The sequence below is a fragment of the Euphorbia lathyris genome, chromosome 3, assembly GCF_963576675.1.
Source record: "Euphorbia lathyris chromosome 3, ddEupLath1.1, whole genome shotgun sequence".
Taxonomy (NCBI): domain Eukaryota; kingdom Viridiplantae; phylum Streptophyta; class Magnoliopsida; order Malpighiales; family Euphorbiaceae; genus Euphorbia; species Euphorbia lathyris.
In genome coordinates this window covers 7,323,979-7,349,010 of record NC_088912.1, presented here as the reverse complement: position 1 = coordinate 7,349,010, position 25,032 = coordinate 7,323,979, and the positions used below count along the sequence as shown (strand labels likewise).

At 33.4% G+C, this 25,032-nt stretch overlaps 1 protein-coding gene across 1 annotated transcript; it reads right to left on the bottom strand.

Annotated features, from left to right (window-relative positions):
• Positions 1–656: 656 nt before the first annotated feature.
• On the bottom strand, positions 657–1,529 carry LOC136223492 (uncharacterized). The gene is made up of 2 exons (XM_066011519.1): positions 1,342–1,529; positions 657–1,260 (listed from the first exon to the last, which is right to left on the bottom strand). Exons 1-2 carry the CDS (start codon positions 1,445–1,447, stop codon positions 1,130–1,132), a joined length of 237 nt encoding a protein of 78 aa, XP_065867591.1. The 5' UTR covers positions 1,448–1,529; the 3' UTR covers positions 657–1,129.
• Between the last annotated feature and the right edge of the window lie 23,503 nt (positions 1,530–25,032).

Below are 25,032 nucleotides of genomic sequence, written 5' to 3'. Positions count from 1 at the left end.
ATAAAAACTGAATTTATAACAAAATCAATAATTACAGGTTTAATATAAAAAAAATAATTGATTAAAGATTTTATCTTTAAAACAGATAAAATTCAAAAGTTTAATTATGATTTTTGTTCGTTTAATTTCACCGTATGGATTTATAGCCGTAAATATCTAATGTGCAATTTATATATATTTATATAGATAGTACTTTCTTAGTCAACTTCCATTTTTCTATATCTTTTACTACTTGTTGTCCCACTAAGAACTTAGTGGAAGAAAAAAATAATGAAATAAAATCATACCTAAAACATAATAAAATCGAAAATATATGAAGAATAAAAATAAATAATAAAATATCAAAATAGATTTTTCATCCGATTAGATTCAGTTTAAACTAGAAAATTAAAAATATGGTACTAACTCTCTTAAATGATGTTTTCAATTGACTTTTTAATTAATATTATTATAATGTAAAATAAGCTCAAGAAAGAAGATTATATTTTATAATTTGACAAGTTGAGGGATTATATTTTATAATTAGATAAATTTAAAAAGTAATTTGTTACGATTGAAAGTTCCAATGAACAAATTTAAAAAGGTTATTTATGTATTAAATTAAACAAACTTACTAAGTTATTTTTAATTATCAACATTAAAAGGAACATCACCCGAATGAGAAAGTACAGTCAGCAGCAGCATGTGAAAGCAGATCGAGTACATATATAATACAATATTATAATAAAATCTAAAATTGTATTTTTTTCTCCATTAAAAAAAAAATCTCACCGTCATTTCATGACGGGGATTCCCTATCGTTTACACAAAATTAAAAACAACCGAATTAATCGTCAAATCACTCCTCCAAACTAACAGCCACAACCACTTTAGTCCAAATCAAAATATAAATATCAATCCAGTCCTCAAATTGGCAAACAAATTAGGACCAAATTTATCAAATGTTACTTCAATTTGGACTAAATTGATGGTAACCGCTAAGTTTGAGGCCATTTTTGACACTTGATTAAAAAAAAAACCTCTCATTTTTTTCTCTTTTCTGAATCTTAATTCCGGTAGGGATGAAGGCGGCCATTGATGTATTTACAAAGAAAGATGACCTTGAAGTTGCAGATCAGATCCGTAAAAATTATAAGTTGCAGTCGGAGGATTTGGACTTGTCGAGAATCGACCACATAATCTGAACATCTTCATATCCACAAGCCATAACTTCCCCCTGAAGATCCATCCCGCGAGGATTCTGATTTTCATTCTCATTTCCTGCAAGTAAATTCAATTCAGTCCAATCCGGTATTTCTAGAAAAAACGAAGTAGTTTTGATGGTAAAAACGTAATAAGTACCTGATTGCAGGGACTTTTTGGTACTACCATCTCTTGGTTGCTGCTGATTGAAGAAAGTGCAGGCTTTCTTGAATGGAGATGCTATGGTTTTCTTCCAGGACGCCATTAATAAAAATATCTAGAGAGAGAAAGAGGTAGAGATAGAGAGAGAAGTACGGACAATTAGGAATGAGTTCTCCAGGCTTCAAAATAAGCAGAAAAGGAGTGTGTGTATATATATAGAGAGAGATAGAGGGATATAAAGGGGAAGGGTATTATGGTAATTGGGTAAAAAGAAAGGAAGAAATGGAAAGGGTATTATGGTAATTGGATATGAAGAAAGAGGGGTAAATTACACCAATGGCCACTCAACTTTACTCATTTTAACATTGTGGCTACTGAACTTTAAGGGCTGTTTGTTTTACCTACGGTTTGCTGTTTGCTGTTGGAAAAAGCTGCTTTTCCAAAAAACAGAGATTCTCTGCTTTTGTAAAAGACTGTTTTTCAGGTGTAAAAAGGCAAACAGGAGGTCACAAACCAAACATTTAATGCTGATTTTCAATTGTAAAAGGCAAACAGGAGAAGATTAACCAAACATCTAAAACTCTGTCTTTTAAAATGAAAAGGCAAACAGAAGGTGAAAAGTAGGTAAACAAACACTCCATAATTCTTATCTATATGACCGATGAACTTTACGCTTTTTAACATCGGTGGCCACTCAATTTTAACTAACTCCTCAAAGTTACCGTTAACGACCTCAAAATGAAAATATTCAAGAATTAAAATTGTTCAGAACGTCATTTACCATGAAACCACAATTTTTATTTTCCAAAATCATATTTTTTTGGAGCTTTCTCTCTCTAAAAATTCACTATCTCCTAACAAAACAACACCTAAATGATCTCAAAACGAAAATTTTTAAGAATTAAAGTTCCTCAGAATATCATTACGCTTTGGATTTTTTATTTTTAAGCCGTCAACATTCGTCTTGAGGCGTTGAGTGGTCGCCGGTGTCAAAAAATGTAAAGTTCAGTGGCCATACAGTTAAAAATTGAAGTTCAGTGACCATAATGTTAAATAGGTAAAGTTGACTGGCCATGGGTGTAATTTACCCGAAGAAATGGAAAGGGTATTATGGTAATTTTGAAAATGGAAGGAAAGAGGAAGAAGATATTAGAAGAAGAAGAGGAAGAGGCAAGATCCGTGAGATGAGCCTGCCAATGGGAACATCTTTTTTTAATATAAAAATAATTTATTTCGCCGACTGCACTCTACTTAGCACATGGACCATGCCCACAAACACGTGAATGCTGTTCTTTTTTTTAAGTTGAAAATCTATAAAGAAAATAAAACACAAATTTTGACTTTAACATTTTCTTTTGTTAGGGGATTAAACCCTATTTGTCTCTTGATTTGTCAAAAAAAAAAAAAAAAAAAAAAAAAATTGCTCTGACAGCTTCTTAATTTGACTCTTGAGAGGATGTTTGTTTCAGTTTTTCGGATGAGCGTTTAGCGTTTCACTCCAAACCGCAGAAAATATAGCGTTTGGTTAGGTTTATATAACCGCAACGTTTAGCATTTTTTCTAGAAACTGCAGCGTTCTGGAGCGTTTCAAGAAAAGCTCATATTTAAAGCTTTTCATAAACAACTGTTTGTGGTTATATATTTTTGACAAAATTATTATTTTTATTTCCACAAAATATGTTAATTTTAACATTATTCATATTTCTACAACATAATTACCGGGAGAACAAGGTTTTTATTGCGTTCAATAAATTTTTTATTTTTTATATAGATTATTTTTATTAATTTGTGTAACATATTTTTTATTTTATAATAGGATAAGGTGCAAAAATACCCCTAACATTTGTAACTAGGAGCAATCTTACCCTTAACGTCTAAAATTGTGCAATTATACCCCTAATGTTGGTAACCAAAAGCAATTTTATGGGCATTTTTCATATTTTTTCTTTAATAATTTCATCGTTGATTAATTTAAAACATGTCCATTTTAGACATTTTAAATCCGAACAACAACGGTTCAATATAATTTTACCAAATACTAGTAATTAAACTGCTAATAATAAACAGCTAACAACAAGAGCTAACAGCTTACTGCAACAGCAAACAGCTGAACCAAACAGACCCTAAGTTAAATTTGAGGAGGGAGAATTAAAAATCAGTTTCAAGAGCCTCTTAGAGTCTCTACATGCTCTCTATTAATAGAGAATCTCTCTCTATCTCTTTTTTTTTGGGTAGAAACAGGAAAGAAAACAAACCAACACCGGGACAAAAGCTAACCTGGGATCAGCCTAGGAAAGCTAACCCCAACTCTGTCCTCTAAAAGGAGAGAAGAAAGATAGATAGGAGGATCAGAAAGGGTGGAAACACCTAACATCCCCTCGTGCCCAGCCGCCGCCAAGCGATCCGCGATTCGATTTTGTTCTCTGTAGATGTGGCTGAACTCTAAAGACTCAAAGGAGGAGCCAAGACTTCTTATTGCTTTGATAAGGTTCTGGCTACTAAGACAAAAAAACATGATTCTTAGAGATCATACTAATAGCCTCCATATTATCAGACTCCACAGCAAGCCTTTTAATATCCAAATTTCTGGCAAGCTTGACTCCATAAAGAATACCCCAAAGATCCACTGAAAAGGATGAGCCCAAACCCAGGTTATGGGTGAATCCAGACAACTAGGCACCTCCCGCGTCCCTAAGCACGCCTCCAGCCACGATCTTTCCATTGTTGAGACAGGAGCCATCTGTGTTCAACTTAACCACCCCATCCTTCGGCCTACACCACCCAACGAGTTGAACCTCTTTATTCTGGGTAGAATTGGCAAGGGGGTCCCTTTGAAGCTCCCCGTAATGGTAAGGAGCTTTTTAGAGAAGAACTCGGGTAAGTTCTGAATAAAAACAGTCTTCTCACCAAAGATCTCCTCGTTTCTCCACTTCCAAAGGTGGTGGCAGATAATAGCAAATAAAATGTCTCCCTGCTCCATGCTAGCCATTAACCTACCTTTAACCCCATTGGAGAACCAGTCATTCTCAGGGTAAGCAAAGAAGGAGGGGAGAATGTGGTGCGGAAGAACTTTCTGCCAAACCTCCTTACTCTTAGGGTAGTCCCTAAGAGCATGGCACAAAGATTCAACTTGGCCTCTGCATCTACTGTAAGCACCTGAATCCGCCAAGTGACGTCTATGTCTATTCGAATTAGTCAGCAACCTGTCCTTGACTCCAAGCCACAGGAAGCTCCTCATTCGGTAAGGGATTTTCAGAGCCCAAATGGATTTCCAAGTGTCCGAAAGAGGGTCGGATCTGTCAAGAGTAAAAGCTTCAAAGGCAGACTTGCAAGAGTAAGCTCCATTTTTTGTCAGGGCCCAGCAATGCCTATCCTTGTCCTCCTCAAGGTTACTAATCTTCACTCCCCTGATTCTGAGGAGAGAATCAAGGCTCAAGAAGGAATCAAACATAGACCAAATCCAGTCCCCATCGGAGTCCACCACATCGGCAATCCTTCAGTTGCGGAAATTGCTAGGCGGGGGAGAGCAGCAAACCTCTATAAGAGGTTTATCTCCGATCCAGGTGTCATACCAGAAGCTTATGGACTTACCATTACCCACCTCCAGGCCAACCCCCGTGCAGAACTCAGCAAACACATCACTGAGCCCTTTCCAAAGGAAAGAACAATTGCCAATCCTCTCTTTAGGGCCCCCAAAGATTTTGTCCTTTCGATACTTGCCACAAAGCAATCGAACCCAAAGAGAAGAAGGGTTCTGCCACATTCTCCAGAGGAGCTTCATCAACAAGACCTTATTATTATCTTTAGCTTGTCTGATGCCAAGACCCCCCCTGCTTTTAGGCTGGCAGACCTCCTTCCAAAGGACTAGGTGAATCTTCCTACCCTCTCCAGACTCACCCCAAAGAAAACGCCGGTTGATTTTATCAAGCTCATTGAGAATCGGCTCAGGCAACTTACATGCTTGCATAATATGATTGGGAGCTGCGCAGTTGACAGACTGAATTAAGGTTAGACGGCCAGCCAAGGAAAGAGAATTGGCCTTCCAACTAGCACACAACCTATTAGTTTTGTCCAGAGTCTCCTTAAAGGAGGCTTTGGAAACTCTGTCACTATGAAGGGGGATCCCAAGATACTTTCCCAAGGATTGGGTAAGAGGGATACCCGAAAGGTCGCTAAGCTTATTACAGAGGCTTCTATCCATGTTCTTAGAGCAAAGCATCCGGGACTTGTGGACATTGATCTTCTGGCCAGAAGCAACGCAAAAGCACTCCAGGATATTCATGACCACACCAATTTGCTCCTCATTCCCTTCCACAAAGATCATCACATCATCAGCGAAGAACAAGTGAGAAATAGGAGGGCAAAATCTGTTAATGGACACAGGATGGAGACTCCCCTTATTCACAGCTTCTTGAATTAGGTGAGCCAACCTTTCCATTGCTATCACAAAAAGGAAAGGGCTCATAGGATCTCCTTGACGGATACCCCTAGAAGGAGAAAACTCATCAGACATATCTCCATTGATCAAAACCTAGAAAACAGGAGAAGACACGCAACCTTCAATCAAACTCCTCCAGTTCTCAGGAATACCAGCTTTACTTAAGCTATCCAAAAGAAAGCTCCAGTTTAAACGGTCATAAGCTTTCTCCAGATCAAGCTTGAGAGCCACGATCCCTTTCTTACCCTTCCTCATTTTCATGGAATGGACCATGTCCTGGGCAATTACCACATTGTCCATCATTTGCCTACCAGGAACAAAGCTACCTTGATTTTGGCTAATAATCTCAGGAAGGATCCGCCGGATCCTATTCGCCACAATCTTAGTGATAGCTTTGTATAAAACATTACATAGGCTGATTGGCCTCATTTGTAAAAAGGAGGAGGGCTTTTCAACCTTAGGGATCAGAACCAGGAGGGTTTTATTCACCAGGCTAATCTCGTTGGAACCGCGGAAGATTCTAAAGATAAAATTATAGACACCTTCATTCACCGAGTCCCAGTGTTTATGGTAGAAACTAGTAGGGATACCATCGATCCCTGGAGCTTTAGTAGCTCCAATACTGGTGAAGGCAAGATCAATTTCTTTCCGGTCGATAGGATGAAAGGCATCAACAATTACCTCCTCCTCCAGCCTAGGAAAGGTGACCCTAGAGTGGGCTTTGTCCAGATCCACAACTTCCACTTTAAAGAGGTTTTTATAGAACTCAAGAGCAAGGCGACGAATATCTTCTTCCTCATAAATCCAGTCACCATTAGAATCTTTAATAGCATCGATCTGGTTCCTTTGCCTTCTAATAATAGTAGAAAGGTGGAAGAATCTGGTGTTCCGGTCACCATCCTTAATCCAAGCCTTCCTAGATTTCTGGAACCAAAGGAGCTCTTCCTGTCTAAGGACCGCTTCCAGCTCGTTCTGGAGAGATCTAAGATGACAATTCATACTGTGGTCAAAACGGATCTCCAAACAGCGTTGAATGCCTTCCATCCTCCTTAAGAGTTTATTTTTCCTTCGGATAATATGGCCAAAGATGTTTTTATTCCATCCCACCACATTTCTTCTAAACTCCTCAGCAGCAAGGAGAACATTAGAATGGGGTTGCCAATTATCCTTAACAAAGTTCCTGAACTCAGGATGGTGTGTCCCAAGCAACAAGGTACCTAAACGGTCTATTCCCTTTGGGCCGATGACCTTTAACCAGCTTAATGAGGATAGGACTATGGTCCGAGTGGCGAAAAGGGAGGTTCAGCACGTTTACCTCAGGAAATCTATAGATCGCCGCTACATTTGCATACACTTTATCCAACCGAACAAACACGTTGTTCCTTTTCCAGGTGAACTTATGGCCAGCCGCACCAAGGTTCGATAGCCCGCAAAGATCCATATTCTGCTTATGGTTAAGGTACCGGTTGATATAATGATTGCCCCCGTTTCTGATCACTCATCCGGGCAATATCATTAAAGTCACCAGCGACCAACCAAGGATCCATCATATTCGTACTAATAGAGAACATGATCTCCCAAAGCCTCTTCCGGTTAGTCAGGATCGGATCGGCATAGACAAAGGACACAAAGAAAGGTTTGTTGCCAGGATAACACACCTTGCTATAAATGAATTGGTTATCAATAGTAATAATATCAATACTTACACGACCTGGCTTCCAAAAAAGCCAGATCCCCCCTGCTCGACCAATCGCCTCCGACCTGACACACTTCCAATTCTTAAACTTTTTAACCACCTCATCTGCTTTATAACCACTAACCTTGGTTTCAAGAAGAGCAAAACAAGAAGGGTTAAATTGCTTAATAAGATCATTAACATGGATGCGGGTTGCCTTGCTAGCCGCACCTCTAACTTTATTTTTTATTAATACTTTTTTTTTTATTAAAAAGTCTCTCTCCTCACTATTGGTAAATATAACAATCATTAATAATTTTAATTATAAAATAATAAATAAAGAGCGAATATAAGGAGTATTATTGGAGATGATATATCTTAGTTACTCTTAAATCACTAAGAGTCAATTATTTATTTTATTTTTAAAGAATGCACTAAGAGTCTCTTGGAGATACTCTTAGCTCTTTAAATTTATTTAAAATATAATCATTAAATTTGTAAATCTATAAAAACGCAATGAAAATGTAAAAAAAAAAAACTTAATTTGTTTTAAAGATTTAGATAAACGAATTAAGCCTTTACTTTTAAGTTTTGAATTTTTTTACAGGTTTAGACAAATTGAAATGTATATCATTTAAACAAGTTTAAAGGAAAAATAATCACTGTAAGCAAGACCAAAATGTTACTTTAAACAAATTAAGATGGCTAAATACACTCTGTAAGTTTAAGGGTCAATTAAACTTTTTGGACAAATTCAGAGGTCTTGATGCATTAAGCCTATTATTTAATAACATTTTTTCCATGACCTATTCTATTTAATCTATTTTAGATAAAAAAAAACCAATTGATTTGTTGATTTTTTTTATATGACATAATTTTTGATATGTGATAGGTAAATATAATAATTTTTTTATATAGATTTAATGTATGGATAAATAAGAAAAAAATTTATTCTTTATTTATATACATATTAAATCTATATGAAAAATGTTTAAATCAATTGTCATATGTATATATCACGTGTGAAAAATTGTGTTATGTGGAAAAAAAATTAATAAATTGATTAGTTTTCCATTCAAAATAAATTAATTGTCACCTATGAAAATACTTAAAGCGGCAAATATTATCAAATGGTATTGTAGAAGGCAAATAAAAAAACAATACATATCATATGAGTTAAATATGAGTTTAATTCTTTTTTCTTAGTGTAAAACACAATTTAAGTATTGATTTATCCCAAAAATTTGTTATTTCATATTTTAATGGGTGAAAATAGAGACTGACAGAACAATTATCCCTTTGACAAGTAGTTAAATGCCCTTATGACAAAGTAGTTAAATATTATTTAAATTGGATGAAATTTCAGCAATTAGAAGAGGTAAATAATTAAATGTGAACAAACAATAAATTATGAATCAAATAGTAAATTTTTGGATATGTCGGAGTTACATAGTAGTTAATAGAGTTGAAATTGTAATTAAAAATATAGTAGGGGTAGTTGAATATTTTATCAAAAGTCTAAGGATGTATTAGTTTTTAGTTTGTATAAATAGGTGTTAACTGTTAGAGTGTTAATTTTTCCACAATCTGTTTATTCCCTCTTCCATTTTCTTCCTGTAGATTTTCTTATCTTCTTCAATGGTAATCAATGGTAGAATGATTTCATTCTTTATCTAATTCTTCATCTTGTTATGATATTAGAGCACCTTTCGTGCGTTAATCTCTTTACCGTCTTTTCGAATCGTTGTTTTTGAAGAAGATTTTTTTCCTTTTCTCATTTTCTCGTTTCCATTGTTATCGGAATCTCATCTTTCGTCTTTGTTCTCATTTGTGCGATTTCATTCTTTTTCTTCATCGGAATCTTTTTCATTGCTTATCTCACTTCTGCGATTTCACTCTTTTTTCTTCTACGGATTTCTATCTTGTTTTTTTTTTGTTTCTAAGATAAAAATGACTAGTGCAAAACTGTAATCAATATTACTCCAGGAGCAATAGATCTTTCACAAAATCTTGCTAGTGATTATTATCTGCATGCTGGAGAGAATCTTGGTCTTGTGCTTGTTTCACAATTACTTACAGGAAATAACTATCATTCATGGAATCGCGAGTTCAAATGATTGTTGAGTGTGAAGAATAAGCTATCTTTTATTGATGGATCTCTTATGATGCCAGCGGAAGGAGATGTTAATCGCCCTGCTTGGAATCACTGTAACACCATGAATTTTTCATGGATTAGTATGTATGTGGTTCCATCCATCGCTAAGAGCATTCACTGGTTTGAGAATTGCAGTGATGTTTAGAGTAATCTAGAGAAGCATTTTGCATAGAGAAATCCAATCAAGATTCCAGATTTACAAGAATAGATGTATACTTTCACCTAAGGATCTCTGTCTGTTACTAATTATTATACACAACTGATGACCTTATGGGAGAAGTTGATTAATTACCAACCTCTGTTGATGTGTAATTGTTTTACCTTCTTGCAAATGTTCTAGTTTATTAGTTACTGCGAAGGCATATCAGGAAGAAGATTTGGTGCTTCGTTTTTTAAAAGGTTTGAATCTTGACTATTCAGGCGCAAGATCGTAAATCTTTCTTATCAAATCCTTGCCAGACATCACCTCTGTATTGTCACTTGCTCTTCAACAAGAAATACAGAATCAACAATTAGGTTTGCAGTTGGAATCCTCAATCAATTTCGTCAAAGGTCAGAATTATGAGAAAAAGAAGTCTAAGTGTAGTCAATGTGACAAACCTGGACATACTGTAGATCATTGTACTTGTACTATATGTTGATGATTTACTGATATCAGGAACTTCAAAATTATTGATTGAACAAGTTAAACAACACTTACATGAGAAGTTTACTATCAAGAACTTGGGGTATGTGAAGTATTTTTTAGGAATCGAAATTGCAAGGTCTAAAGTTGGCTTGATGGTTTCCCAAACTAAGTATGTAACTGACTTGCTTAAAGATTCAAATACGGATGAAGCAGGATCCCCATCTTCACCATTACCATCAAATTTTGATTTTCATGCTAAAAATGACAGGCTTGCTTTTCCTGAATCTTTAAAAATGATAAGTTTGCTTTTCCTGATTCTTTTAGAAGATTGATTGGGTAAATTTTATACTTAGGCTTTATATTAGTTTTCCTACACAATTGTTAAGTCAAGCAATGTTCGAACCATGTCAACATCACCTTGATATTGCGTTACACGTTTTGAGATATCTCAAACGCACAATCAATAGGGGTTTGTTTTATCCTAAACAATCTCAGTTGACACTTAGGGGGTTTTGTGACTCTAACTAAGCAGTTTGTAAAATCTCAAAAAGACCAGTTACTGGGTTTTGCATCTTTATTGACAGAGCTCTTAGCTATTGGAAAACGAAGAAACAAGCAACTATTAGTCGCTCATCAACTGGAACAGAGTACAAAAGTTTGGCAGTTACAATTTGTGAGCTCAAATGGATCATTTACAGTCTGTAGACTTTCTCAATTCCTGTGATTTATCCAATTCCTCTGTTTTGAGATAACACTTCAGCTATTGCTATTGCAACCAATCCTATTGATCATCATCGCACTAAACATTTTGATATTGATGTCCATTTCATTCGAGATTATGTGGAGCAAGGTTTTTTTTAGCTACCCATCACGATTCTGCTCACCAATTAACCGATCTTTTTACTAAACATTGAACTGTTAGATTCTAGTATATTACAGTTAAAGATCTTTAATTTAACTGTCAATATTTATAAATACAGTTAGTTAACAATGTTTGTTAAATCAAATTAGTTAGACTTTCATTTCTCTCTAAAATTATTATGTTATAAATAATAGATTGCAACATATCTGTAATTCATTCGGTTGATTTTAATAAACTTTCATCTTCAATTCTCTTAGTTTCTAGATGTTTGATTTGGACACGTTAGACTCCTCATCATTTATTTTTTTTATCACATTAAATTTTTAATCGTTAAATTAGTTAGTTGTGTAAATTAAAAATGGATTATTCATTTCACATATGTTTAAATTTATAAATTTTACAGCAAGTTTTTTTTATACTCATCGAACATTGCTTTTGAACTAGAAAAAAAATTCCAAGACATGTAAAATAAATAATAGCTGTATTAATTGAGATTTATTTTCAAAGTTTACATTTTATCATTATTGGGGGAATGATGTGACAAAAAAAAATATCTAAATAGAAATTAAAAGGTTAATGGAGAAAAAGGGGGACTCCTAAATGTTTTTTTTTTTTTTTTTGTCAAAAAAGAAAATGTATAAATAAGGAAGGGAAGGAAAAGGATTGAGATTGACCTTTTTAACCATAGGCCCTCCTCCTCCCTGCAATATTTCATGTCTATTAAATTAAAGATAACCGCCTAAATTTGACTTGTAAAATGATAAAACCAGTTTTATCTTTTTATTTAATAGAAAATTTGATTAAATAGATTGCATATTGCATATTTCTATCGGTAAATTAAATTAGTTTCGTATATTTTTTTATTGATTATTTATAAATATATTAATAATAAAGTAAACATTTTAAACAGTTTAATAATTTTATATGTGTTTTTAACTTATATATAATAAATTTAATTCTTAGCATTTTAATAAATTTCTGTTGTAATCGTGTTAGTAATGAGTTCTTATATTAAACACTTGACTTTTTATATTATTTGAAGGACTATAAATTAATATTTGATAGCCTATATTGTGACCCCACTTAATTAATAAAATAGTGAAACTTTTTATAATATGTATGGGTTATACCTGTCAAAATATGTATAAGAGATCATTCATTTGACATAGAGAATCGAATACTTATAATAATTTACCGTTAATAACACATAAAATATCTAAAAAGAATTAAACATTTAGAAGTTTGAATGTGACAATAAATAATAATTCAATTGGTTTTTTAAATTTTATAATAATATAAATATAAAATTAATTTTGTTTTTTTTGAATCAAAAATTAATTTTGTTTAAAAATATTAAAATTAAATTTGTGCTATTTTTATACGAAATCTGTTCTTCCATGAAAATGTTAAAGTCAATTTTAGCCATTATCCATTTTTTCTTAAGTCAAACATTTTTAAAAAATATCTAAAGATAAAGTAGGGGGAGGGAAAGGGCATAGAAGTGAAAGTGACTGGCCTTTTTAACTATATGCCCCTCCTAATTCTCTTTTTCTTAGTATTGTATTTAAAATTGAGACATAAGGTGTAAAAATATTTTAATGTAATATTTAAGAGTAATTTTATCGCCAACATAACGTGTACAATTATACTCATAAAGTGTACCGTTTCAATTAAATTATTTTTAACTATAATTATACTTTATGCAGTTCTGAATTTCATTTTTATATTTGATGTTATTATCAATGAGTAATGTAAAGATAACATATCATGAGGATGATTCAGAGAGGGAGTGATCTGGCTGATGTCTGCGTTTGGTGTCCTTGTGCTACTGGCTTATTTTCTGCCAAAATGTTTTATTCTTGGTTGAGAACAGATTTGACGTTACAATGGTGTCGCTTTATTTGGCGATCCTATATTCCACCATCCCATTCAGTTATTTGTTGGAGAGAATTTTTAGGAGGTCTCCCCACACACGTTTGGTTAAGACTGCGAGGTTACATTATTGTATTCAGGTGTAGCTTTTGCGCAGCTAATGTGGAAACAACAGACCATCTTTTCGTTTCATGCCCATTCTCAAGGCAAGTCTGGCTAGCAATTGGATCTCTCTTTGGACGAAATATCTCAACGGACTCCTCTGCGACATGGTTGATTTTGGAGACGTTGAAGCATAAATTCAGTCCACAGATCAAATCCTTATGGTCAGCGACAATAGTAAATGCTATCTGGGTACTGTGGTTCACTAGAAATCAATTCATTTTTGAAGCGGAGCTACCGTGCATCTCGCTCACTTTGCGCCGCATATGGAGTCTAATTCGTGAGGCAGGACGAATCACAAATTGTAAATGAGCTTGGATTGCCTAAGAAGCTGCATCGGTGTCGCGCTCCACGTGTTACTCCTGTATGCTGGAAGCCACCGCCTACGGGTTGGTTAAAAGTCAATACAGATGCATCTGTCACGGGGAATCCAGGCTCGGCAGGCTGCATGGAAATTTACAGGTCACAGTTGTTAAGCCCAAAATATACCTAAAATATCATATATAAATACATTAAATTTACATTGAAATCGTGCTAATTATATTCATTTAGAGTACTTTTACGTCTTTATTTACTTCTTTGATGCAAGGTACTTAATTATTTGGTTAAATCCAAATAGGAGCTAAAACGGAGCAAAAACGAGGGAAAACCCAAGTTTCATGCCGAAAATACGTGTTAATCAGAAGACCGGCTCAAGGAGACAAGAAGCAGCCGAAAGAGGGGAAGAATACCCCTATCGCGACTGAGATTTTTAGAATCTCAGTCGCGACACGCTGATGCCAGCCACCAGAAATCCGAAGTTTTCATCCTTTCTCCTATGCCCCCTGTCTCAGTTGAGATTCTCGAAATCTCATATGAGACAACGAAGAATTCTGCACAAATTTCACATGTTTAAATCCAAGAAAGGCGTCTATTCATTTGGATAAAAGCGACCCTTCACCAGCGGACACGACCCATCAATTACAACCCTTCACCAACTATAAATAAGTGATTCATTTCAGAAATCAATGTTGAGAAATAGTTAGAGAAATTAGAGAGTTGTTATTATGTTGAAGAAACTCTGAGTCAGATTAGTTTACATTTCTGTATAAACAAACTTGATGTACACAAGTTGTTATTAGATTAGTTATAAACACAATAGTATTAGTTTAGTTTCAAAGGTTGATCAGAGACAAGTTTTCATTTTGGTAGTGGACTGACCGGTCTCTATTCCGAAGATTCAGCGAGAAGAACTAATGGCTGAAGCGCAAAGAGGCCTGACAAACCTACGGAGTTTGAGGGAAAGATTGACAACCCGGATCTCAAAGTTTTCGTCAAAATGCTATCCATGTTTCTTCCTATCTGTTAACTTGTGAAGATTCACAATTCACTAATAATATATTTATTTTATTCAATACATTCTTCATGTTGTTATTTTGATATTGTTCTGACAAAATGATTTTCAAAATGATAAATTGGTGTTTTTATTAAAACGTTTTATACAATCATATTTATAAAGAAACTTTGTTGAACACTTGAAAGAATTAGTTTTTACGGAAGATATGATCGTGACCGCGGCTTATCGAATATAAAATACTAATTTGATTAAGGTATAAATCTGCTCCGACCCAGAGAGATCTCTACAGTTCAAAGCCATTTGATTGCATAAATTCTTGTATTATTACATGTTCATAATCTTACCAAAGTTATAGTTGCTTTCTTTGCTTAATGTGAATTAGTTTTATACCTTTGATTTATTCCAAATACGAAAGCGTCTGTCTTGTAATCAAAATCTCAAGACAGAATTGTTCCCTAAGTTCAATATAATATTCTCATCTAATCCTAATTAATCCAAACCAATACAATCAATTAAATGATTTTCTTAAGTTAAACCTAAAGACGTGAATAAAACTGAATTAAAATAAGTTTTAGTTAAAAAGCGTTCCCTGTGGGTTCGATATCTTTTATTACTACAAGCGTATACCGTGCACTTGCGGAAATCGCTCAACAATAGTACGTTTTGTTCGTTGGAGCTTTTGCCTATCCATCTGACCTCTCTTTCTCTTATACTGTTGAACTTTCATCCGCCATCTATGCCATCAACATCGCCTTTGATAGGGGGTGGACCAAGCTATGGGTTGAAAGTGATTCGTCGTATGTGGTACAGTTGATTCAATCCCGATCACAGCGGGTTACGTGGACACTCAAACAAGACTGGTTAAAATATCTCTGTCATCTTGACTCAATAACTTTGGTTATCACGTATATATACTGGGAAGGCAGCTAGGTAGCTGATACTTTCGCCAACTTTGGCAGAACTGCTCCTGGCATGGTTTGGTGGGACGATATTCTTTCGTTTTGTGCTTCGACCTATTTTTGTAATCTAGGAGGGCGATATGTTTACCACTTTGCCTAGTCTGACACTGCTATTCTGCTATTTTGCTCTTGTACTCTTTTATTTCTCCTTTAATAAATTTGGCACAGGTACTGGGCTTTCAGATGGGGGTGTCAACCTCGTTGGGATGTCCGTTTACTGCTTACCCTGTTTGCCGGTCTTTACTTAAAAATATAAAAATAACATATAAACATGTCAAAAAAATTAAAAAGTAATATGTAATAACTATACGTGTCTTTGTTTCAGTACAAAATACGAGATAGAAAAATCTTAACTTTTTTTATAATTATATGTATACACATATCTTTTGATATGTTAGACGAATGATAATATGACATATAAATGAAGTGGATATAACAAGATATACGATTATATAAAGTGATTCGTTAATAATGATAGAAAACTCAACTTTTTAACATCATGAATATAATTGATTAAACCTGCATATGTTAGGAGTGTGTTTGGTATGAGGATAAATGAGGCGAGGTAAAGATAAAAAAAAAATGCAAGACTCTTTTATCTCATATTTGTTTTTTATAATTATATGTATATACATATCTTTTGATGTGTTAGACGAATGATAATATGACATATAAATGAAGTGGATATAACAAGATATACGATTATATAAAGTGATTCGTTAATAATGATAGAAAACTCAACTTTTTAACATCATGAATATAATTGATTAAACCTGCATATGCAGGGACGAATCCACGATTTTTAGACAGTGGGGGCAAACTATATATATGGTATAAAAAAAATTAAGGCTTAATATATTATATGCCTCTTGAACTTGTCGAGAAGAGCTTGGTTGGCTCCTTGAACTTTCAAAATGTCTCGATAGCTCCCTCAACTTGAATAAAATGTTCTGAACTTGCGTAAAAGGTAATTAATTAATCACTTGGTTGCAAAAAAAAGTAAGTTGCATACAGAAGATATGTTGCACGCGCCTTAGAATGTTATTATATAATTTACAGAATAGATTAAAAATGAAGTTCTTACTTGCTCAATTGTAAAACCTGTATCTAATATTAGAATTGCATATCTCGATCTTGGTCGTTTTACTTTTTTTTAGATGCATGCAATAAATACATCTTCGACATTTAACTTTTTTTTTTTGCAACCGAATGATTAATTAATTATATTTTATGGAAGTTCAGGAGCTAAATAGACATTTTATGCAAATTGAGAAGACATTTGGACACTTTAAAAATTTAGAGGGTCAATCAATCTTTTTGGATTCAAAAGGCAAATAATGTATTAAGCTAAAAATTAATAACAACATAAATAAAATTTAGTTGGATTAGATTAGTTAAATGCTAAATTAGATTAATTTAACAGGATTAGATGAATTTATTATGCTAAAATTAAGTGGATTAGATAAGTTTATTATGCAAACTATCCATGTCGTTAGTAATAGAAAAAAAAATATAGAAATACAGCAAACCAACCATCCCTCTTTTTTTCTTTTTAAAGAACCATCCCTCTTAAATAACAGCAAAAAAAATACATAAAAAAAAAAAAATACAGCAAAAAAACCGTGTCTGTATGTAACATAAAAAATACAGCAAAAAGTTCTTGTTAATAAAGAGAGGGACAATATTTTCAATTCAAAATTGAGAGATGAGAGGGATGATTAGGGATTTTCTGAGAAGAGAGAGGGATGGTTCCTGAAAAAAGAAAAGAGGACAGAAAAAAGGGTTTGGTGGGTAGCAGCGTTAATTTAGGTTTCAATTTGAAACTTCCTGCACAAAACGACGTCACTCCACTTAAGTGGAACGACGTCGTTTCGTCATATGCAGGAAGTTATAAAAATTAAAACCTAGAAAACTAATCTTCTTCCTTGACGTTGTGCGAACTGCAGCTTTCCATCAATGGCGTCTTTGGCCTGGGATTTCTGAGGGGGCAAACTCAAAAAATTAGAAATTCATACCTAAAGTTTTATAGAGTTCTAGATCTCAGTGGGGGCAAGTGCCCTCATTGTCCCCACTGTAGATTCGTCCCTGTGCATATGTTAGGAGTATGTTTGGTATGAGGATAAATAAGGCGAGATAAAGATAAAAAAAATGCAAGACTCTTTTATCTTATATTTGTTTTAAAGATAGATAGATGATGGTCTTATCCATCAAATCTTATATCAGTAGATGAAATAATGTGTTGTAATTTTAATATGATGAAATAGTTAATCTTATGCTTAGTTATTAATATATTGTAATTTAAATAGGAGAAATATAATAAAGTATATTATTTTAATGCTACCTCTATTCCTATCCAACTAGAAAACATGAAATAATAATTCTAAACTTTTATTCATATCTCAATATTTTATCTTTATGCATATCTTTATTCCCATCAAATATCAAACGTCCGCAAGAGTTTTTATATTAAGCACCCAGTTTTCCATGTCATTTGGAGGACTCCCAATTCATATTTAGATACGTGTATTTCAAGATCGAGAAAAGGAAGTTTCTAATCATTGACTCAAATCCATTGACGAACCCTACTAAGCAGAATATGGAGGTACTTATGGCCAATGATCCCACTTAATAAATAAAATAGCGGGATCTCTTATAATATGTGTGGATCCATGTTTGTATGATAAAATATGTATATACGGTCCTCTATTTGACATTGAGAATCAGGTACTTCTAATAATTTTCCACCCCGTAAAAGTATAATTATACCATTATAACGTTATAGATAAAAATTATTTTTTACTGCCAAAGTTAAAGCTATTTTTACCTTTTATTCGTTAAATTAAATTAATAGCTTAATAAAACTTTATCTCCTTGTAATTGTCCAAGAAAGTTAATTTTCTACTATATTTTGAAAACGTCTTATTTACCCATTAATTTGCTTAAATTGACTAATTAAAATTTTCAACTTTCTTAAATGTCATACTTTAATTATTGGTCTCTAAACTTGCTTAAACGGTATGCATTCAACTTATTCAAATCTCATTTTTATCCAGCTATATGGATTTTAGAAGATCAATCAATCATTTTAAATAGGATAAATTACAAAACTAGACCTTAGGAGCAGTCTATTTACATTTGTAGACTCATTTAGACATATGCTACTAAACTAGACAGTTCCATATATTTTTCAAAAAATACCCTTACAAACTCTTGATCTTCTTCAACTTGATCTTCTTCTTCAACCTATTTTCTGAATATTTAAAGTAAATGTTTACAACATAAGAACAACGAAGAAAACAAAAACTAAGCACAATGAAGGACAAATATTATTTCAACCTAAGGACAAAGGGAAAACGGAAACAAAAACTAAACACAATAAAGAATAAATAGAAGTAAATTTTGAATGTTTACAGTAAATTTCTACAACATTGTCTTCTTCTTCAACCCATCTTCTACGTAATTTTAAATGTTTAAAGTAAATTTAATGGTTCGTATTTTATGATATAGGTTCACATTTTATGAAATGAGAACCCATTTGAGTTCTCATTTTATGATTGAGGTTCGCATTTCATAAAATATTACTCAATCCGTTCCACAATACATGTCTTTTTAGAGAATATCTTTTGTTCCATAATACATGTCATTTTGATTCAATTCATGCACATGAATTGATTTTTACCAAATATATCCTCGTTTAAGTTTCCTTTTTACTTTGGGAATAGATAAAAAATAGGCTTAATATATCATTTGCCACCTAAACTTGTCCAAAAAGCTTGATTGGCCCCCCTGAACTTTCAAAGTGTACCCGATAGCCGCCTTAACTTGCATAAAATGTTCAGTTAGCCTCATGAACTTGCGTGAAATGTAATCAATTGACCACTCGATCGCAAAAAAGTAAGTTAAATGTGGAAGATGTATTCCACGCATCTAGAAAGTTATTACATAATTAAAAAATAGATTAAAAGGGAAGTTATTGTTTGTTCAATTATACAACTTGCCTTCTTTAATATTAGAACCGTATACACCGATTTTGACCGTTGTATTTTTTTAAGACTCGTGTAATACATCTTCCGCATTTAACTTACTTTTTTTTTACAACCGAGTGATCAATTGATTACATTTTGCGCAAGTTCAGGGAGCTAACTGAACATTTTATGCAAGTTTAGGGAGCTATCGAGACACTTTAAAGTTCAGGGAACCAATCAAGTTTTTTGGACAAGTTGAGGAGGCAACTAATATATTAAGTCTAAAAAATAATTAGTCGATACAATTAATACAAGGATAACAAAGTATTTTAATTATTTTTCTTAATTCTTATACCTTAACCTTAAAGCAGGTGTATTGTGAAACAAATGAAGTATAATTTTGTAAATTACACTTTCAAATATCTATATATAAGGAGTTAGTAACTTTCTAAAAAAGTACATTAAATTGAGATATATTAGGCATAAATAAAAATGGGAGAATGTAGCAAGTGAATCTTAATAATTATTTGGGAATGGGAGTTTGCATTATGAGCCATCAATATCAATCAGTGGAGTGTTCCTCCTTACATTTATTGTCATTTGCATTGTCTGAAATTGAAAAGAGAAGCTTGGCCATGTCTTCCCCCCACAATATCTATATACGGATTCTCATAAACAATACCAAAAATATATTCATTTACTACATTTCTAGTCTTTTCAAGTTGATTCTAGAAACGATTGGTATCCGAATTAATTTGTTTAAATTGACATACATTTCAATTTGTTTAAATCATTTTTTCCTTTAACGCATGAGATTTAAGAGATTAATTATGTTATTTTATGTAATTTTAGGTTTAATGTATATTTACACCCTTGAATTTGGTACGTTTTGCCTATTGTCACTCTGAACTTTTAATATAACCTATCAAACGTCTATAGTTGGTTTTAAAAACCTATCGCACACCTATAGTTGGTTCAATTTAGGGTGTGATAGTGGGTAAATTACACCCATGACTGTTGGATTTTATTCATTTTAACATTGTGAGCACTGAACTTCAATTCTTAATATTTGGCTATTGAATTTTACACTTTTTAACATCGTTGGTCACTCAACGTTTCAAAATGACCATTGATGGCCTCAAAATAAAAAATTCGAAGAGTTAATGATATTCTAAGGAAAAACCGATCCCAAGTCATGTTATTGGGTAGTGTATTCTCTTTGTTCCGCAATAGATGTCTTTTTAAAGATTTTTTTTGTTTCATAATAAATGTCATTTTGATTCAATCAATGCACGTTAATTAATTGATTTTTTTTTATCAAATATACCCATATTTAAGTTACCTTTTATTTATTTATTTTAGGAATATATAACAAGTAATGAGTAGATGCAATTAATATAAGAGTAACAAAACTTTTTAGTTAAAATTAAATACATTTCTTAATTCTTGTGCATCCATTATTGAGCAAAGGGAGTAATATTTAAGGATAAATGACAAATTTAACCCTAACATTTCAAACGGCAGATTTAGTTCTAATGTATCAAATAATGCAAATTTAATTATAACGTTTCCAAGCAATATCAATTTTAGTCATTCACTATCAAAATTTTGAAAAGACTTTTTTGCCTATTATTTAACTGTCACATCACATCAGACTTTTTAAATAAGTTTATCGATAAATTAAGCAATTTCGTACATTTTTATAACTATATTAATAACATAGTAAATATTTTAGACAGTTTGATAAGGAAAATATGTGATTAACTTATATGTAACAGATTTAGTTTTTAAAATTTTAATAGAATTTTAGTAATTTTGTTAATAATACGTCTAAATCTTTTAGATATAATTGATATTTGAAAGGTCTGAAATGACAGTTAAATATCAGTCAAACCATTTTCTGATTTTCAATAACTACGTTATTGAAGTCACTCAAAGTTTTACATTTGCCTTTCTATTTTTATTAGTCAATCAGCGACTGACAATTAGACTGTTTGAAAAGTCGCAGTTGTCCATACAGCGAAGTAAATTTCTTTACACTGTGTTTGTTTAATTTGTAGCAACAACTGCAGATTCAGGGGAGAAAACTGCAAAATTACAGTACTCTGCAATTTCATGAACTGCGAACCTTATTCTCATAAACCATAAACTAACTACGGATCAGAGTTTACGATTCTACAAAGCCAAATATTTTACAGTTTATGATTCTACGAACCAAAATCATAAACTGCGAACACTACGGGTTGACCAAACCTTCCAAAGTTATGTCTACAATATTAGTATTATCTTAAAATACACAAAACTACCCTATATAAAGGAGTATATGTATATAAAATCAACAAATACTTATATAAGAGTTTGGATCTTAGATTGATGTATGAAATTGAAGTTGGATTGCAAAGGATGAGGAGTGAAGAGTAAGGTTAGACAAGAATTGGTTAAATGATGATATATATATATATATATATATATATATATTAAGGGTATTTTGAGAAAGTCTAATTTAAAAATGTATAGTTTGGTAATCGATAGTGTAATGAGTCTAATTATGTAAACGAGCCTTTAAATTGAGCCAGTTTTATAATTTACCCTTTTACCCTTTTAAACTTCCCATTCGATACAGATAAATTAGGATAAAGTCCAAAAAAACCCGTTGTGCTTTCACTTTTTTTTGTCAAAACTGGTACCTGAATTTTTTTTTTTTTTGTACAGATGAGGATTGTGATTTTTGTCAGCTAAAAACGAGGATCATTTAGTTGAACACTATAAAAATAACCGTTAACGACCTCAAAATGGAAAATTTCAAGAATTAAAGTTGTTTAGTACCATTTTATTGTGAAACCAAATTCATCATTTTCAGAGTTTTCTCTCTCTAAATATTCACTTTCTATTTTCTCACCAAATAACGTCTAAATGATCTCAAAATTAAAAAGTTGAAAAATTTAAATTGCTTAAAATATCATCAAGTTTTAGATTTTTCAATTTTGAGGTCATCATTGTTTTTTTAATTTTGAGATTATTGTTTTTAGTAAAGCGAAAAACCTCAGTTATCTCCTAGTCGCAAACTAAAATCACAGTCCTCGTCTTAATAAGATTTTTTTTCAGGTATCAGTTTAACAAAAAAAAAAAAAAAAAATGAAATTCCAAACCAATATAGTCCCTAGAGGCACGCCCATCCGTCCCAATCAAGTTTCAAACTGGCGACAAACTCTCCAAACTCGATTGGATCAACATGCTAACTCAGGATCGGGCGGTGCCTAAATAGTACGTCCTCTGAATTGTATTGTAGCCGTCCAACATTCCCACCTTCAATTGCAACCATCAAGCATCTGCACATATTTTATTTTATTTTACTCTACCCTATGAATTAAGTACTAGATTGCATAAAAATATTGAATTGAGTGCAATAATTAATAATCTTGTTCAAAGTGTATTTTGTTGAAACGTTTTAAAGCAATGTTTTGTTGGAATAACAATAACATAATGATAGAATGTGAAGCACAATGTCTGAGCAATGAGCAATGGAACAATTCATCCCCCCGTTCATTTCGTATATCCATACTATGATGCTACACATCACATGCCCAATTGATTTTGTTAAACACAACTTGCTAATTATAGTATATTAGCAATAATAATAATAATATAAAAAGCGAGTTATTGGATTACATCTTATATAGGGCTGAATCCGTTAATATTAGCTGCAATAAAAGAAGGGTGTTATTAAACCCAATCCAATTTCCCACCTATAGCCCCGTGAAAGGACGAAAGTACCATTTGGAGCTTTGAGGTGGAAAAATGGGGAAAAAAACCTCTCCCGACACGCGGGCGTGAGGTAATCACGCCTAACCACGGAGTGAGGCATGAGGCTATCACGTCCGCACCTGCGGTGAGGCGTGATAGCCTCACGCCTCACCTTGTGGTGAGGCGTGATTACCTCACGTCCGCATGAATAAATCACAAAAAAATTTGTTGATAATTGTGGTTAACTCGAATTATCTGTTTAGAAATAAAATTACGGCATTTTAACTCGGATTACCCTTTAACAAATTAAATTTAAAAACATAAACATAAAAATAAAAATTAATAAACATAAAAATTAATAAACATAAAAGAGTACATATAATATCAAAAATGTTAAAATGTATGAAGTTCTAAAAAAATAATTTAGTTCGCCCGACGCCACGCCTCCATAAACTCATCCATCTCCCTCTTAATGCGTAGAGCATCCTCGTCAGATTGGTGGGTAGCCGCTAGTTGAGTGACACGTCACAACCAGCTAACCCACTGCAAATAAATAAATAAATATTAAAAAATAAACACATATAAACTAATACTAAATAATAATATTAAATAATAATAAACTTACAAATTCGCTGTTTGCGCGAGCATGCTGGACCGGTCCAGCCTGTGGTGCATGAAGGAGATGAGGATGCGAATATCGCATATACCAGTCCATATAAGAAGGATCACAAGCAGTGGGATCGTATCCAACTGGTCGGCATCTCCTCCGATCAATGCTCCGAGCCGATGGAAATCTCCGCCAGGTATCCTCAACTGTGACAGAGGAATGCGTGAGCTTGTACGATAAAGATCTCCATGGTCGTACTGCTTTATCAGGTCTAATACGCTCAGCTGGGATAAGCTGAGTATATCCGACCTGTCGCAATGCTCGATCGGGCATATACGGCTCGACGATGTCTCTACACCGTATCCAACCGGCGTAGGACACTCGAAGCCGATCATCATCGGGGAAAGGACCATAAGGCAACCACGTCACCTGAAAAAAATAATACTCAATAATAAATAATAATATACTATAAATAATACTTAAATTAATTCTAAAATTTTATAAAATACCTCTGCTATCGTCATACGGTCCAACTGCCTGTGTATGGTATCTAGTCGGGCGGTCGTCTTGCCTGGTACCCCGACCTCCCATCTCAGTGCACGGGCATGGTCAGCTGGGATCACATGAGCTAGTCTATGCGGCTGGAACACCAGAAAATACTGTTGAAACACCTTTCCACATAATTTTGATTTGACAAAATTGTTTAAGTAAAATATTCTAAACACACTAAGTTTAAATGCTTTGATTTATTCTACTAATGTGTTTATTCAATGTTGAGTTAAAACTGTTTATAAGACACAAGAATTAAAAGGCCCAAGCCCAATACAAGTGTTAAAGCCCAAGTCAAACAACTCAGTACAACTCAGTCCGCGTTTGTCAAAACGCTGTCGCTTTGGACAAAACACAGCTCAGCAAGAGAAGGATCTAGAAGACCTTCGGAAACAACTTCAAGATGAAGCTGCTGAGTAGACTCGACAAACGTACAAGACAGCAGCTGGCTAAGGAAAACTTCCAGACAAAGTATTTCCTCTTTGGGTAAAGATCAGACGACACAGTATGCTGTCCAGTTGACTTTACCATAAAAGGAGAGACAGTCTACTGAGCTGACCGAGGACAGAAGATACACAAATCTGATTGGCCGAGAGCTCTGAGCAAGTCAGGATGACAACGACAGGAAGCCATTTCCTTCCAACAGTTATTTCGAAATTCGAAATGACCGATGCCCAGACGTCTCTATAAATAGTGCCATCAGAAGCTTCACTCAACACAGAACTTGATCAAGCCA

Excerpts from the sequence above, each read along its gene's own strand:
- LOC136223492 (XM_066011519.1), bottom strand. The coding sequence starts at position 1,447 with ATGGCGTCCTGGAAGAAAACCATAGCATCTCCATTCAAGAAAGCCTGC. Across the intron at positions 1,261-1,341 it reads CAAAAAGTCCCTGCAATCAG|GAAATGAGAATGAAAATCAG; the intron begins GTACTTATTACG and ends ATTTACTTGCAG.